The sequence below is a fragment of the Populus trichocarpa genome, chromosome 15 (assembly GCF_000002775.5).
Source record: "Populus trichocarpa isolate Nisqually-1 chromosome 15, P.trichocarpa_v4.1, whole genome shotgun sequence".
Taxonomy (NCBI): domain Eukaryota; kingdom Viridiplantae; phylum Streptophyta; class Magnoliopsida; order Malpighiales; family Salicaceae; genus Populus; species Populus trichocarpa.
The window spans coordinates 14,171,288-14,185,224 of NC_037299.2; the positions used below are offsets into that span (position 1 = coordinate 14,171,288).

Sequence of the window (13,937 nt, forward strand, 5' to 3'; positions counted from 1 at the left end):
ATGTATCCACTAGTCAACCCTAATTGCTATTCAGAATTAAAGCATAACCACTCAAGGCATTAATTTTCCCAAATGTGATGAATGCAAGGTCTATAGTGATCGTTGAGATTTTTATTCAACTTGTCAAGTGGTCATCTGATCAACCCAGTAATTTTACTATTTTACACTATTTTTTTACTATATTAGAATCATCAATTTGTTCAGTGAAGATGCACAATTAATTATTAGTCAACCCTAATTTATCTCAATTAATGTACATACCAGTCTTGGTTTCAGAATTTAGTTTTTTCTAAGAATTTGAATGAGCTAATTAATCACCCTTCTTACAAGGATATATATAATTTTTATATGTATATATAGTCTTTATGTACAAGTAGATGACAGAATGAATATGAAGAATTTTCTTACATTATATGCATGCATGCCCTAACACACTTTTTAATAAACTTTAACAAATAAAGGGGCAGAAAAGCATACTTTAACAAAGTGTTTTGTTGTTTTCTAATAGGCATATTTAGCTTTTGTTTTTCTTCTTTTTTTCCTTTTCTATTGTAAATTTAATTTTTTCCATTATCATTTCTTTAATGGCACTGTTTTAATAATATATACACCTCCACAACTATAAAAAAGATATGGAAAATTCGGAATTTATATATTTATAACGAAAAAATATTTTCTGTGACCTTCTTGAATTAATTTTAAGTCCACACAGATAATAATATGAGAATTAAACTCATTTATATCATCCAAAAAAAAATACCAAGAAGTTAAAAAATCCAAACATTTGCATGCAAAATTGATGAAACTAACAAGTAGTAATTGTGATATCTCATATTTCGTTAAATCTGCTCTTTTTTTCTTTTTTTTTTGAGGGATTTGCACGAAACTTTTCTCCAAGAAATTTCACCTCATAAAATGAAAAAAGAAATTCAACAACTTTTTTGGTGTCAAGAAGAAGATAGGGATCTAATTGATATGATGTTACAATCTAACCGAAGATATACGATCTTATTGGAAGATTATTAGTGCTATCATCAGCATCAGTGGTTATTTGGTATTTGTCTATGTCAAGTACATAAACAATCAATTCAAATAGTTTTTTCCTAACAATTTCCCTTTTTAGCTCGCATAATTATTACAGTGTTCTTTGCTTTCTTAGTACTTAATTACTTACTGTTTTGGAATACAAGAGATAACAACATTATTAGAAAATTAACAAAAATAAATGGAAATATCGACGAAAAAATTATGTCGATATATTGTAATGATCTTTATCGAAATTTTTTTTCATCTATCTATCAATAAATACCAAGAGAGTGACATAGGGTATTACAATAAGATTTAAAAATGCAAATCGTATGGTGACTTGGTATTTTTACCGATAGAATAATCGACAAAGTTATCGATAAAATAATTACATCGATAATGTCGTTGGTAATATTTAATTTATGACCTGATAATCAACTCTCCTCTTCCTCTTTTTTTTTTCTCCGAACATGCATGAGTGCTCTTCAACATGTCTATGCATCCCTCAAAAGATCTTCCCGCATAGGCAATTGAACCCTGTCAAGCCAACTTTCTTGTTGCAGCATTGGCATCGAATCTTCCTAGTTGAACTCGAAGCAGCCGTATTACTGACATGGTTATTGACAACACAACTTCATCGGTATATTTCAGAGAGTTGTGAAAACATTATTGCAAATGTCACTATTATTGATGGGGTTACCGACGGAATTAGATCGTGGGTATATTCCAAAAACTTAGAAAAGAATTACTACAAATATCACCGCTATTGTTAACGCATTGATGAAATTACATATGATATTATATTAGTGATATGTTATATTTATCGATTGATATACCGAAGGAATAAAGCAAGTATTTTTTTGGCGCGCTTTATTCATCTATAAATTCATCAGTATATTTATTATCGACAATCCATAAATTACTGATGAAATTTTTTCCGATATATTATTTCTGTCTGTGAGTCCATCAATAACATACGTACCGATGAACTACTAGTGTGTAAATACCAATAAAAATTTTCATCGGTAAAAATATTAAATCTGGTATTGAAAGAACATGTTTTCATAAACTTTATGTTTTAAAACACAGAAATTAATTCACTTCAAAATTATTTTAAAAATAAATTTATTTATATCTTTAATATATTTTTATATATTTTGTGTATGTCATCTTTTATCATAGAACATTAATCAAACACGATCTTTGAAAACAATATAATGATGCCGAATCCGTGAGATCACTAGAATTTCTCCTTTTCTTTTTCATATTGTTTCAAAGGGATTTAACTGGAGAATCAATGAATAATTCATATGGAACAAACATATTAATTACCAAGAAAGATTACCTCATAAAGTTCAAAAGGAAAAAACCAATGATGATATGGCCCTCTCCCCTATTTTGAAAAAAGAAAGAAAGGAAAAAAAAGTAGCATCTTAGGAGAAAAAGTGCTTCTTAGCACACAACAAATCTTGTCTCTCTTTTTTTTTTTAATCTACTAGGAGAATAATATTTTGTTTATATGATTATTTATAAAACCCAAGAAAAAAAGGGGGAATTAAAAAACATAATTCAAGACTCCACTCGCTTCAAAATCCTCTTGAAGTTCAAACCCATGAAAGACAAAATACATTTCAATAATATATATATATATATATATATATATATATATATATATATATATATATATATATATATATCTTTTTGGTAAAAAATTAAAAATTAATTTTATCACCTCTTTGTGTGTGTGTAGTTTTATTTTTTATTTATTTTTTTTTGTTCTCTTATCACACAATTTGCTTTGCTATTTGTAATGCTCTCAAATCCACGAGCCACACACACCCCTTTACAATACAATATAACCTCCATGCTCTCCTCTTTTATAATCCTTATCTTTGATCTCCAACTCCCATTCTTCCATTATCTCCTCTCCCATTACCTTTTGCTTCCTCTCTCAAACCCCCACTTCTCATTTTTCTTCTTCTTTTTCACACACCAACTTGCCATTGATCCTTAGCTAGCTATACATATCTAGCCTTTCGCTACTTCCTGTACTATACATAGAAAAATATTGATCCACAATATGGCTCTTGAAACCTGGCTAATAAAGGTAAAAACAGTAATATCTCATAGTTTTGATTCAGTCATAACCTCCACTCCAATCCCAAAACCATCAAAGAAATCTTCAGTTGGAGTACTAGCTTTGGAAATTGCAGGTCTTATGTCAAAGCTTTTCCATCTTTGGCAATCTCTTTCCGACAAGAACATAATTCGGGTGCGAAACGATTCCGTCTCTCTTGACGGAGTACACAAGATAGTCTCCAATGATGAATCATTCCTTCTCGGCCTCGCGTGTGCAGAAATGGCTGAGAACCTTAGACTCGTCGCTAAATCTGTTTCGAGGTTGAGCAAGAGGTGTGGGGACACAAGTTTGCGTGGTTTCGAACATTTGTTCGATGAGTTTGCCAACTTGGGGCATGATACTAATTGTTGGGTCTTGAGTTGGAAAGACATGGAAGCTAAAACCAAGAAGTTGGACAGGTACGTGACCGTCACGGCGACGCTGTATAAAGAGATAGAGGAGCTGTCTGTATTGGAGAATGGATTAAGGAAAGCTTTACAGTGTGGTGAACTTGAAGGAACAACAAAAGAACAAAAAGTTTTGGATCTTCAACAAAAGATATTCTGGCAGAGACAGGAGGTGAAGTATCTAAAAGACAGATCTCTTTGGAATAGAAGCTTTGATACTGTTGTTCTGATTCTTGCTAAGTCCATTTTCACCATCTTAGCACGGATCAAGCTGGTTTTTGGCATAGCACATGGCTATCCAACTTCCCTGCCTCGCTGTCTCTCAGCTTCTGCAACAGTGCATCCAACCGAAAACCCTACAACTTGTAACTTTGTGTCAGGGCCATTGAAGATCTCAAAACTTGAAGGAAATAAAGATTTCAGTACTGGGTTTTTCGAGACGAATTCAAAGCTTCTAAATCCACCGGCAACTACTCTTGGCGCGGCAGCTTTAGCCCTACACTATGCAAATTTGATTATAATACTGGAAAAGATGATAAAGTCACCACAACTTGTTGGTTTTGATGCAAGAGATGATCTTTACGCGATGTTACCAAATAGTATAAGGTCTTTACTAAGGGCTAGACTGAAAGGAGTAGGGTTTTCGGCTAGTGATCCAGTTCTTGCAGGAGAATGGAGGGATGCTTTAGGGAGGATATTGGGGTGGTTATCACCATTAGCACATAATATGATCAAGTGGCAAAGTGAAAGGAGCTTTGAGCAACAAAATTTAGTGCCAAAAACCAATGTGTTTCTTTTGCAAACATTGTTTTTTGCAAATAAAGAGAAGACTGAAGCTGCCATTACAGAACTTTTGGTGGGCTTGAATTACATTTGGAGGTTCGAAAGGGAGATGACTGCTAAGGCCTTGTTTGAATGTGCCAACTTCAATGGGTTCTTGAATCCTCAGAATTCCAGCTAGGAAGATGGTTTCTTTTTCTCTTTCTTGGTTTTAGTTTTGTTTTCAATCTAAACTTTATCATGTTTTTGATCTTAGAGTACTGAACTGAGTGTCAGATCTTTGAGGGTTTGTTCTCCTTCTGACCCTGATCTGCATATGTCAAATATAGATATATATGTATGTACATGATTTGATCATTTGAGTAATCTTTCAAACAATGCATGCTTTTGGCTTGAAATCTCATGTGGAAATATTCCTTTAATCTTCCATTAATTGATCATTCAGCAGAATAGTTGGATCAAGATTCTTTTTCAAGATAATTCATGTTGTGGTTACTAATTATATACAAGATTTTTATCAATTTCTAACTAATAAATACTCTCTGATATGAAGTCATAGACTAACTTACACAAAGAAGCAGTTGGCTAGCCATTATCAATGGGCCCTTCAATGAAACATTTGAGATCACACTAGCCAGCTAATAGTAATTTAGTCTTTATCATAGTGGAATCTTTTCAATACTGTTACACTAATTTATCAATGATGAACTAAGAGACAATCACTAGAGACTAGACACCAATTCCGGCTACGCATGTGAAGAGATAACATGTTAATTTTGACTTTAATTTATAGATATTTTTTATCTTTTGTTTGTTACGATAATGTTTGAAAAGGTAAAATAAATTTAAAAAATATATAAATCATAGTTTTTTTTTTTAATAAAAGATTCAAGAGATAGTTTTAAATTTATAATTGTAGCAAAACATGTAGCGTCACAATCAATACTAAACAGAGAAGCTAAGCGGGAGTAGGTAATGTCTTTGTAGTATAATGGGGTAGATAAATTTGTTAATCAAGAGGGGATTCTTTTCCTAACATTTTGTTCGTAAGAGGAATCACATTCCTAGTTATGTGATATATATTCTCTAGGAGAATAAGAGCATTAAACACAGAAATGATGCAACAAAATTCCAAAGGATTTGTGTCAATCAGGCACAAGTTATAGGATTGGATGTTGCAGTGCTAGCTGGGTGTCTCTTGGCAAGCTCAAGCATTGCTAGGATCGAGCACTACTAGTTCATTTTTTAGCATATCCTACAGGAATTAGAACAGGGACAAATCCCATCCTCGCAATCCACTATGTTTCATATCTTCTTCTTCCCGATTTGTTTATAATTTTTCACTTGCTCTTACAGCTCATAGCTTCACTGGTGCCTTGTTTTTTTTTTTTTTTTTTTTTTGGTGAAACACTGGTGCCTTGTGAGGACACAAGTTTCTCGTAAAAGCTCCCACCTTTGTCATCTTTGTTTCCCTCTAGGGCCCTCATGACTGTCCTTGATCTCCTTCACTATTCAATGAGAGTCTTAATATCCTTTTGTCCCACCTCATATGCTCTTTTCAAGTTCTATATTTCCTTAAATGCTTTGCCTTTTGGTTAATCAAATTCTAAAAATGTAATTTATCCCTTTTCTAAACAACAAGAGATCATACGGTCATGACTCGAATTCTAAGTTTATAACCAGAAACATAAAAATAATATCGTAAAAACATTTTATCTACGCTAAGTTTCGTATCATACATAGAATCATAAAACAAATTATATAAAGATTTCCTAACGTTTCATTATAATCTTTTAAAATATTATATTCTTCAAAACTAATAAAATCAACTAACACTTCAAAAAAATTATCATCATTAAATAAAACAAAACAAATAATCTATATTATTTATTACATTTTCAAAATTTAAACTTAATTAAAATGGTGTAATAATGAAGGAAGACATTAAATCAAAAACTAATTGGGTTGGGTTTGAACTGTATTTTAGGATTGGATCGGATGGACGAAAGTATATGAGTCTTGTATCATTTATTTTCCTAACCATAAAAATTGTATGATAATCTTGGAAACGCTTAGGCCTGTCTAGTGGACCAGATCCAAGAACAATGTGTTGTGGTCCAAGGCCAAGCCTGGAGACCTTAAGCCTGTAGTGGCACCATGGACCCAACTGCTTACATGCTCTTCCCTTAAAAATCTTTGCAACTTGTCCGTCCAAGATAAGCCAGCTAGACACATCTAACAATTGCTGGGGTACTTTTACAATGTTCGCCAGAACATGAGTCAGAAATTAATGAGATTGTGCAAGAATTTGACAGGAACAAACACATGGTGGCTAGCTGTAACTAGACTCTTGACAGACCTTATGGCCCGTTTAAGTAGTTCTTCAAACTACTAGAAAAGAGCGTGTCAAGTTCGTCAAAAGGCAGCCAAGTTAACCCAAACTAGAATGCCCATTGAAAGGATCACTTCATGAAAGAGCAAAAAAGATTGTTTGCTTTGTTCGCAAGATGGAAAAAATAAAATCTTATTATATATATATATATATATATATATATATATATATATATATATATATATATTCAAACTACAAAGATTAATTGAAGATTGAAGATTTAAAGACTGCATCAGATTCTAGCATCAAGTTTATCACCAGCAACAAGCGGGTTTTGCTTAGCCAAAATTTGTCGATCAAAAGTCTTGAAATCAAAGGTGCAGGAGTGCTCCTTGGCATATCGATGAACCCCACAGAAGGTTTTCCCACAGCGGCACTTGAACCCCATCAAACCAACTTTCTTGCCGCAGCATTCACATCTATTTTTCAGCACTGTTGTAGCGGATGCAGTAGCAGTGGTTGTTGAAGCTGTTTCATTAGAAACAACAGCTGGGTTCTTATCATCAGATGATGGGGTGATGACAAGTTCAGAGAGTTTGTCTGCAGTCTTAGCAATTACCTCTTCTTTGAGATAGTCTTTGTAACACTTTGAACAAAGATTTTTGTTCTCTGGAGAGCCAAAGAAGCCACAGCCCTTGGCACACAACGCAGGAGTCAACTTGTCTTGTGAATCCATCAATTCTTTCTTGATGATTAGATGGTGCGCACGTACAGCTTGAGAATGAGTTCAGAGATTTTTTTATTTCTTGCTATATGGCCTTCTGTGTGTGTTATATATATGTGTGGATATAGATAGAGGTAGGGTTTTTGAATCATTAATTACGTGTTTTAATCCCTTTTGGGATTCGGATCATGCGTTAATTACGAATCAATATCTAGCAAGAATCCTTTTCGACGAGGATTTAAATAACTTGTTCGTTGCAAACACTATTTGGTTCAAGTGGTGAAATTTTACATCTAATATCATAAATTGAGAGAGGGAGGGAGAGAAACTTAAATTTATAACATTTAAAATACTTTTTTTATATAAAAGAATTTACAAACAAAAATATGTGTTCAAAACTTGCGAATTATACTATCTTAAATAAAAACAAAATTAAAGTCATGGTTGTTAGATCTGATCTAAGTTTAACCTGAAAAAAAATTTAAGTTATTGGATTATCAAATTTACTTGTGACTATTAAATCAACCCAATTCTATCATTATATTCAAAATGATATCTTTTTAGTTTATTTTAAAAAAATTTCTTGATGTTTACTTGATCAAGTTTAAATGAAAAATTTTATGGTGCTCAATAAATATTAATAATTACTCGTTTCATTGAGCCTACTATGAAGAGAGAGATGGATTACGATAAAAAAATTAAATTCAAAACCCACAAAAAATAATGAGAATATTTTTATCTAAATTAAAAAATATTCTACTGGTTCTAACTATATCAACTATATTATAAGTCAATTTGGTTTGAATGATTCGATCTTAAAATTAATTCAACTTAAAACACATCCAAGTAAAATTTTAGATTATAAATTTTTTAAATTAACTCATTCGTACTGAGTTTATCAATTATGTTAATTTTCATAAAAAAAATTAAAAAAAAAGAAGGAAAAAAACACTAATGTACCATAATGTTACGTGCCTCCTTAGGAAAAAGGAAGATGACTCCAGTACATGGTATCCCCAACTACTATCCAATTCTCAATTGGCTCCAAAAAAGGGACAAATCTCAATTGACTCAATGTTCTTGTCTTTACTTCTATCTATAATCTCAATCCGGCGAAGATGGCAGAGCTCTGAAGAAATTCGGACGTAAATCTACTGATATTTTGAGATGAGGAGGCACACATTAGAGAGGGGAAGGAGAAGAAGAGAGGTTAGGGTTAGGGTTAACCATGGTTATATTTTCGAAGGGAATTCTTAATATGATTAATGTATTTATGCTATTAGAATAGTATCCTAGGAATCCTTAAACCTTCAAGAAAGAGAGAATCAAGAAGCCATATTGCCATTTCTCTTGGAAGAAAGCCCAGAATTATTGCTAAGTAGAAAATTGGTGGTTGCTGATCTTACTACAGTGAGTTTAAACTATAAATCATAATAGATTACTTAGGAGATAATACCAATTCGAAACTTTTATTATCAAATCAAGCAGTAAAGATAATACAAATCACATATAACTTTGTTGTATGCATGAAGAAGACAGATTCAAGAAATCTTTATGATCCCTTCATGCTCTAGAACCAAGTTTATCAGCCACAGCAAGTGGATTTTGCTTAGCTAAATTTTGTCGACCAAGAGTCTTGAAATCGAACGTGCATGGGTGCTCTTCAGCATGTCTATGCATCCCTCAAAAGATCTTCCCGCAGAGGCAATTGAACCCTGTCAAGCCATCTTTCTTGTTGCAGCATTCGCATCGAATCTTCCTAGTTGAACTCGAAGCAGCCGTGTTAGACTTCCTGTGATTGCTTTTATTTTGGAATATGCAGGGCTAGTTTGTGTCCAAACACATATATTTATAAACATACAAACGGAAGTCGGCTGACTCGGATATATGCACTTCCTTCCTGTACGGGACAGGACAGGAAAAGGTGGGGAAGTTCCTATGTTTCGAGTTTAATGCAAGGAGGCCATCCTTATTTTATCCATGATGGGCAGCCCATTGATGGCCTAAGTTGTTGAATTGGGCCACTTCAAGAGCTATTTCGGTCAGAACTTCAACGAGACCATTAGAGTAGTGAGTAGAGAGAGCAGGTAAGCCTAATCTACTACTTGATCAAAAGAATGGTGCAGTTGGCATGCAAAGTTTAGATAGGAACTCGACTAACCCACTTCATTTAACGATATAAATGCATGATCAAGGCCAGCTCAAGGTGCAATGGGCAAGGGATAATAGCTTTTTACTTCAAAATGGCTGGTTTAGAAGTCATAGACTCCTCGAGGAAAAAACACATTAGGCAACCACCATCAGTGCCATTTCTCTGGGAAGTAAGGCCCGGAGTAGCAAAAAGAGACTGGAAACCTGAGGTTTCTTCGGTTACCCCAGTTCAACTACCTCCTGTCAAGCTCATCGCCTCAGTGCCCTTCAACTGGGAGGAAAAGCCTGGGAAACCTCTATCCTGTTTCTCACAATCACCAGAATCAGCATTTATAACCCCACAGGCAAATCTCCTTGCTTTACCATGGCATGTTACGTGCTCTCAAGGTGATGATAATCACAAGCAAGAGGATGGTGATTCTGGTGAGGAGAATTTTGGAGATGAACAAGTAATGTTTAACTCAGATCTTGAATCATTCAGTTTCGAGACAGATGAATCGTTTAGTTCAGCACAGTCTCTCTTGGCTAATTGCATGGTTTCATCGGTGGCAATTTCTACTGCTGTTCCGGTGCAAACAACGTCTCCAACAGATGATAGCAATGGCCAGCAGGAAACCCCATCATCGCCACCTTCTGAAACTGATAGTAGCACAAGCAGCTATGCAACTGGCGTATCAAGTCTTGAGGGGGCTGCTTTCTTGGAATGGCTCTTTCCATTATATACACCCAAATCTGGTTTTCTAGGAAAGGCTTCCCATCCCCGAAAGGAATCTTTTACTCCGGAGCTAAACAGCAGAGATTTTGATTATGAACGTAATAGCAGTGTCATGATAAGGAAACCACTAACGCTTGGTGAACTGATAATGATGAGCCGAAGGAGGAGTTGTCAGAGAAAAGCTGTTCAAATGAGAAAACAGAATCCATCAATGGTAAATGTTCAATTCTTGCTTCTTCTGTCACTGTCTTTTATTCCTAGAAGAAGTCTAAAACCATTTTTGGATATCAGGCTACCGATAGTGATAAACAAACTAGAAGTCAGAAGGATATAGAAGTGAAAGCTATTAAAATCATAAGAACAAAAATACTTTAAATCATCTCTTTCTGCAATATCATTGAATAAATAACAGGTTACATTTTCTAGTGATCTGCTATTTTCAACAAAAGATTAAAATAACTTTACTCTTGCCTGTTTGCAACTGTGGCAGAAATTTATGGACAAGAAAGCTTTTGGATGCTGCATCTTTGGAACTAGCATCAATATGATTGAAGGACTGCAGAGGAAGATGCGCCAACCAAGACTGAAAATAATATAGGGCATTTGTCACTATGAACCACCCGAAGTTCATTTCTTTGATCAGTCCTTTTCAAATCGTTCTAGCTTTCCACTTCCAGGCAAATATGTAAACAATTTACAGCATTCGGAATGTAACCCAATCTTGAAAATTGCCAGAACTCCCAAGATATCAAATTGGAATTTTCCATTGACTTGCTTGCTCTGCCATCGAAAGCAGTGAATAGTGATTGCAAACATAGCAACACCATCAACCATGAAAGAAACAAAATTGGGTGCAAAAAATTCATTGAATTTCAACTAAGAGATTTACAAGTTTATGCCACCTTGCGGATTCGTTTCATGACCACAGGAATATCTTCTAGAGCTAAGGTAGTGAAACAACACCGGAACCATCCTGGTTCTATGCAATGACAAGCTGAACCAGGTGTTACATTGACCTTAGCAATATTCAAAAGCTTATCCCATAGCTCAAGTTCCCCTTTCTCGCCGTAAGAAGGGATTAGTCCACTCATATTAGCCCAGCAGTAGAAACCAGCACTGCTTTCTATGCACTGGATTCCCAGTTGTTTGAGACCATCAACAAAAGAATAATGCAATTCCTGTATCCTCTGCTTGTTAGTCTTGATGAATTCTTCAATGAATTTAGTGTCTGACAGCATTGAAATCAGCAACCTCTGGCTTGGAGCAGAAATAGAAGAAAATCTAGTTAACCGTTTGGCAGCAGCCAAAACATTTTCATTGTATGAATAGATAACCCCAACCCGAAATCCTGGAAGACAGAGGTCTTTTGACAGCCCATATATTATATGAACCCTGTTCTTATCAAATTCTTCTTTCTCAAGAATTTCTGCCATGCTCACAAACTCCATATTTCCATACACAGACCCAGCGAATATCTCATCAGAGATAATGTGGATGTTCTTCTCTTGGGCAAAGTCTAATATGTTATAGAGGGTTTGCCATGGAAGTATATTGCCAACAGGATTTGAGGGATTTGAAATCAGAATCCCACGAACTTTTACTCCTCGTTTTCTAGCCTGGTTGTATGCCTGTTCAAGAGCAGTAACACTTAATAAGAAGTTGTCAGCGCTGCGGCAGTGAACAGGAATTAGCTCCACTCCTGTTCGCAATCTAACATCCCTGTCAAATCTGCAAGTTTTCTTATAATCAACTCCAAGAGCACATTTCCATAAGAAAACTTAGATACAAAATTACAATTCACTTCACACTTGGTGACTAATAATCAAAAGTTGGACTCGGGGCTATAAAATTACCCGGGATAATAAGGCGTTGGAATAAGAAATGCATTTCCATGGTCTGCCAGGCAGAAGCATAGTATCTCAATTGCAGGAGTGGCACCCGCAGTCAATACTATTTGTGAGGGGTCAAATGAAACCACTTTTTCCATCACCTGTGATAAGGGGTCAAATGAAACCACGTTTCCCATCACCTGAGACATGAAACCTGCCACGGCCTGCAAATAACTGAAGCAACTAAATAGAATAACAAACCACTAAAACCACACCAGAGACTCAATTCCATTACATGGCTAACCAGTTGTCTTCTAATACAGCTAAATTAACTTCCCATACAACTCTCAGTTCCAAACCTTAAACTTAGCTCACATTTTATGTTACTCTCAAAAACACCAAATTAACTCTGCATTCACTAAAAAGACAACCTTTCAACTTAAACATAGAAGTTAGTTAAATACAACGACCCAATTTTCAAATAGTCACAATCATCATTAAAAAAAAAAAAAGTAACAAAGACTCTTAACTTTACCACTTTCAACTCCATCAATCCATCAGATGGCTGATACGCCGCGATCCCATTAATACTCAAATGCTCACCGTCACTTCCCACCATTGCTTCCCTCACATTCTCCACCATCCATTTCTCTATCAAATCGAAACACAACTAAAAACACCAAAACAAAAAATCCAATTAAACAAAATTTAAAATAATAAATAAATAACAGAACTTTATTAAAAACCGAACTCTTTGTCTTTCACTCACTCTATTCTCTGATAATCCAAGTTGAATGATCCCATCCGGGTTACGGGCTTTCTCATATGGATCATCCGCAACCTTCTCCAACCCAATATAATAAGGCGAATCATTCCCTCTTACAATCAAACTAGCCCTGCCGGATACACTCACCGGACCAAACGACCCCACCCGACCGAGAAAACTCGACCTGGATGACGTCCTCGGAATCTCCTCGAGGTTGGGCGATGAACTGGACGGCGACGGAGGATTCAATGGAGTGTTTGAACTGTTACCACGGTTTCGTTTAATGTAAAGTTGAAAGAAGTAAAAAAGAGCACAAGGTATCAAGGTACCTAGTATTAGGCCTCCCCTACCTTGAACTATGCCTTGTAATGGCACTATGAGTCTCATTCCGGTGGATTTTTGTCGAGTCGGGTTGGTGCGTTGTTCGTGGAGTGTTAGAGTTTGGGTCATGTGGGTTTGGTGGGTTGACCCGCCTGAAGATTTGGCGCCGAGGTTGTCGGGAGAGGGAGAGAAGGCTGGTTTTTTTTTTTTTTTGAGTGTTATGTTGTGTGGGTGGTGGAGTGAGTGAGAGAGAGGGAAAGATTGGATTTTGTGTTGGTGGCTTATAATTTTGGAGTTTGGATTTTAGGTTTTGGCATTTTGAGCTTTGTATTTGCACAATATCTTCTTCATGCCTAATGAGTGTTTGCTATGTAATTACTCCATTATACCTAAACAAGTGGGAAACTTCATCTAGCTTTAATGTTTATTTAAGCATGAAAGTTCTTTTTTTTTTTTCTTTTTTTTTAAGTTTCCTAACTCTTTTTTCCTTTCAATTACATCGTAAATTACAAAATGTTTGGATTTTTTTTAAATGAAATTCAATTTCAAGATTTTAATAAACTTAATCTTTGTAATCATTTTAAATGTAAATAATTCAATTTCAATTGTAATTTAGTCACTAAAATTAAAACAAAACTTATACTAGAGATGAGAAATTAATATCAGAACTAGATTTCTCAAAATAACATCTACACATTTTTTTTATTTTAAAGATCTATAAATGTAAAGGATGAAAGTGAAGAGGATAATATAGAAAACAAAATAAA

At 34.8% G+C, this 13,937-nt stretch overlaps 4 protein-coding genes across 5 annotated transcripts; 2 read left to right on the top strand and 2 right to left on the bottom strand.

Annotated features, from left to right (window-relative positions):
* Positions 1-2,871: 2,871 nt before the first annotated feature.
* LOC7481836 (protein PSK SIMULATOR 3) lies at positions 2,872-4,730 on the top strand. The gene has a single exon (XM_002321816.4). The coding sequence runs from the start codon at positions 3,107-3,109 to the stop codon at positions 4,511-4,513; it is 1,407 nt and encodes a 468-aa protein (XP_002321852.1). The 5' UTR covers positions 2,872-3,106; the 3' UTR covers positions 4,514-4,730.
* Positions 4,731-6,956: 2,226 nt separating this feature from the next.
* Positions 6,957-7,450, bottom strand: LOC7481837 (zinc finger A20 and AN1 domain-containing stress-associated protein 12). The gene has a single exon (XM_002322388.3). The coding sequence runs from the start codon at positions 7,398-7,400 to the stop codon at positions 6,957-6,959; it is 444 nt and encodes a 147-aa protein (XP_002322424.1). The 5' UTR covers positions 7,401-7,450.
* A 2,064-nt stretch (positions 7,451-9,514) lies between these two features.
* Positions 9,515-11,020, top strand: LOC7476768 (uncharacterized). Its single transcript, XM_002321817.4, has 2 exons — positions 9,515-10,468; positions 10,745-11,020. Exons 1-2 carry the CDS (start codon positions 9,575-9,577, stop codon positions 10,850-10,852), a joined length of 1,002 nt encoding a protein of 333 aa, XP_002321853.1. The 5' UTR covers positions 9,515-9,574; the 3' UTR covers positions 10,853-11,020.
* Positions 10,622-13,560, bottom strand: LOC7481838 (probable aminotransferase ACS12). 2 transcript variants are annotated; one of them, XM_024586859.2, is made up of 5 exons: positions 13,200-13,525; positions 12,853-13,111; positions 12,619-12,753; positions 12,108-12,307; positions 10,622-11,982 (listed from the first exon to the last, which is right to left on the bottom strand). In XM_024586859.2, the coding sequence occupies exons 3-5, from the start codon at positions 12,724-12,726 to the stop codon at positions 11,148-11,150; spliced, it is 1,143 nt and encodes a 380-aa protein (XP_024442627.1). In that variant the 5' UTR covers positions 12,727-12,753; positions 12,853-13,111; positions 13,200-13,525; the 3' UTR covers positions 10,622-11,147. The 2 variants fall into 2 exon arrangements, with proteins under 2 accessions (XP_024442627.1, XP_024442625.1); XM_024586857.2 differs by having other exon boundaries at positions 12,853-13,560.
* Positions 13,561-13,937: the final 377 nt, after the last annotated feature.

What these genes read in the sequence shown, in the direction of transcription:
- LOC7481836 (XM_002321816.4), top strand. Translation starts at nt 3,107, where the DNA reads ATGGCTCTTGAAACCTGGCTAATAAAGGTAAAAACAGTAATATCTCAT.
- LOC7481837 (XM_002322388.3), bottom strand. Translation starts at nt 7,400, where the DNA reads ATGGATTCACAAGACAAGTTGACTCCTGCGTTGTGTGCCAAGGGCTGT.
- LOC7476768 (XM_002321817.4), top strand. Translation starts at nt 9,575, where the DNA reads ATGATCAAGGCCAGCTCAAGGTGCAATGGGCAAGGGATAATAGCTTTT. An exon ending in GAAAACAGAATCCATCAATG is followed by an intron (nt 10,469 to 10,744) that starts GTAAATGTTCAA and finishes CAACTGTGGCAG; the next exon opens with AAATTTATGGACAAGAAAGC.
- LOC7481838 (XM_024586857.2), bottom strand. Translation starts at nt 13,299, where the DNA reads ATGACCCAAACTCTAACACTCCACGAACAACGCACCAACCCGACTCGA. An exon ending in GATTGATGGAGTTGAAAGTG is followed by an intron (nt 12,308 to 12,618) that starts GTAAAGTTAAGA and finishes AGTTATTTGCAG; the next exon opens with GCCGTGGCAGGTTTCATGTC. An exon ending in CCAACGCCTTATTATCCCGG is followed by an intron (nt 11,983 to 12,107) that starts GTAATTTTATAG and finishes GAAAACTTGCAG; the next exon opens with ATTTGACAGGGATGTTAGAT.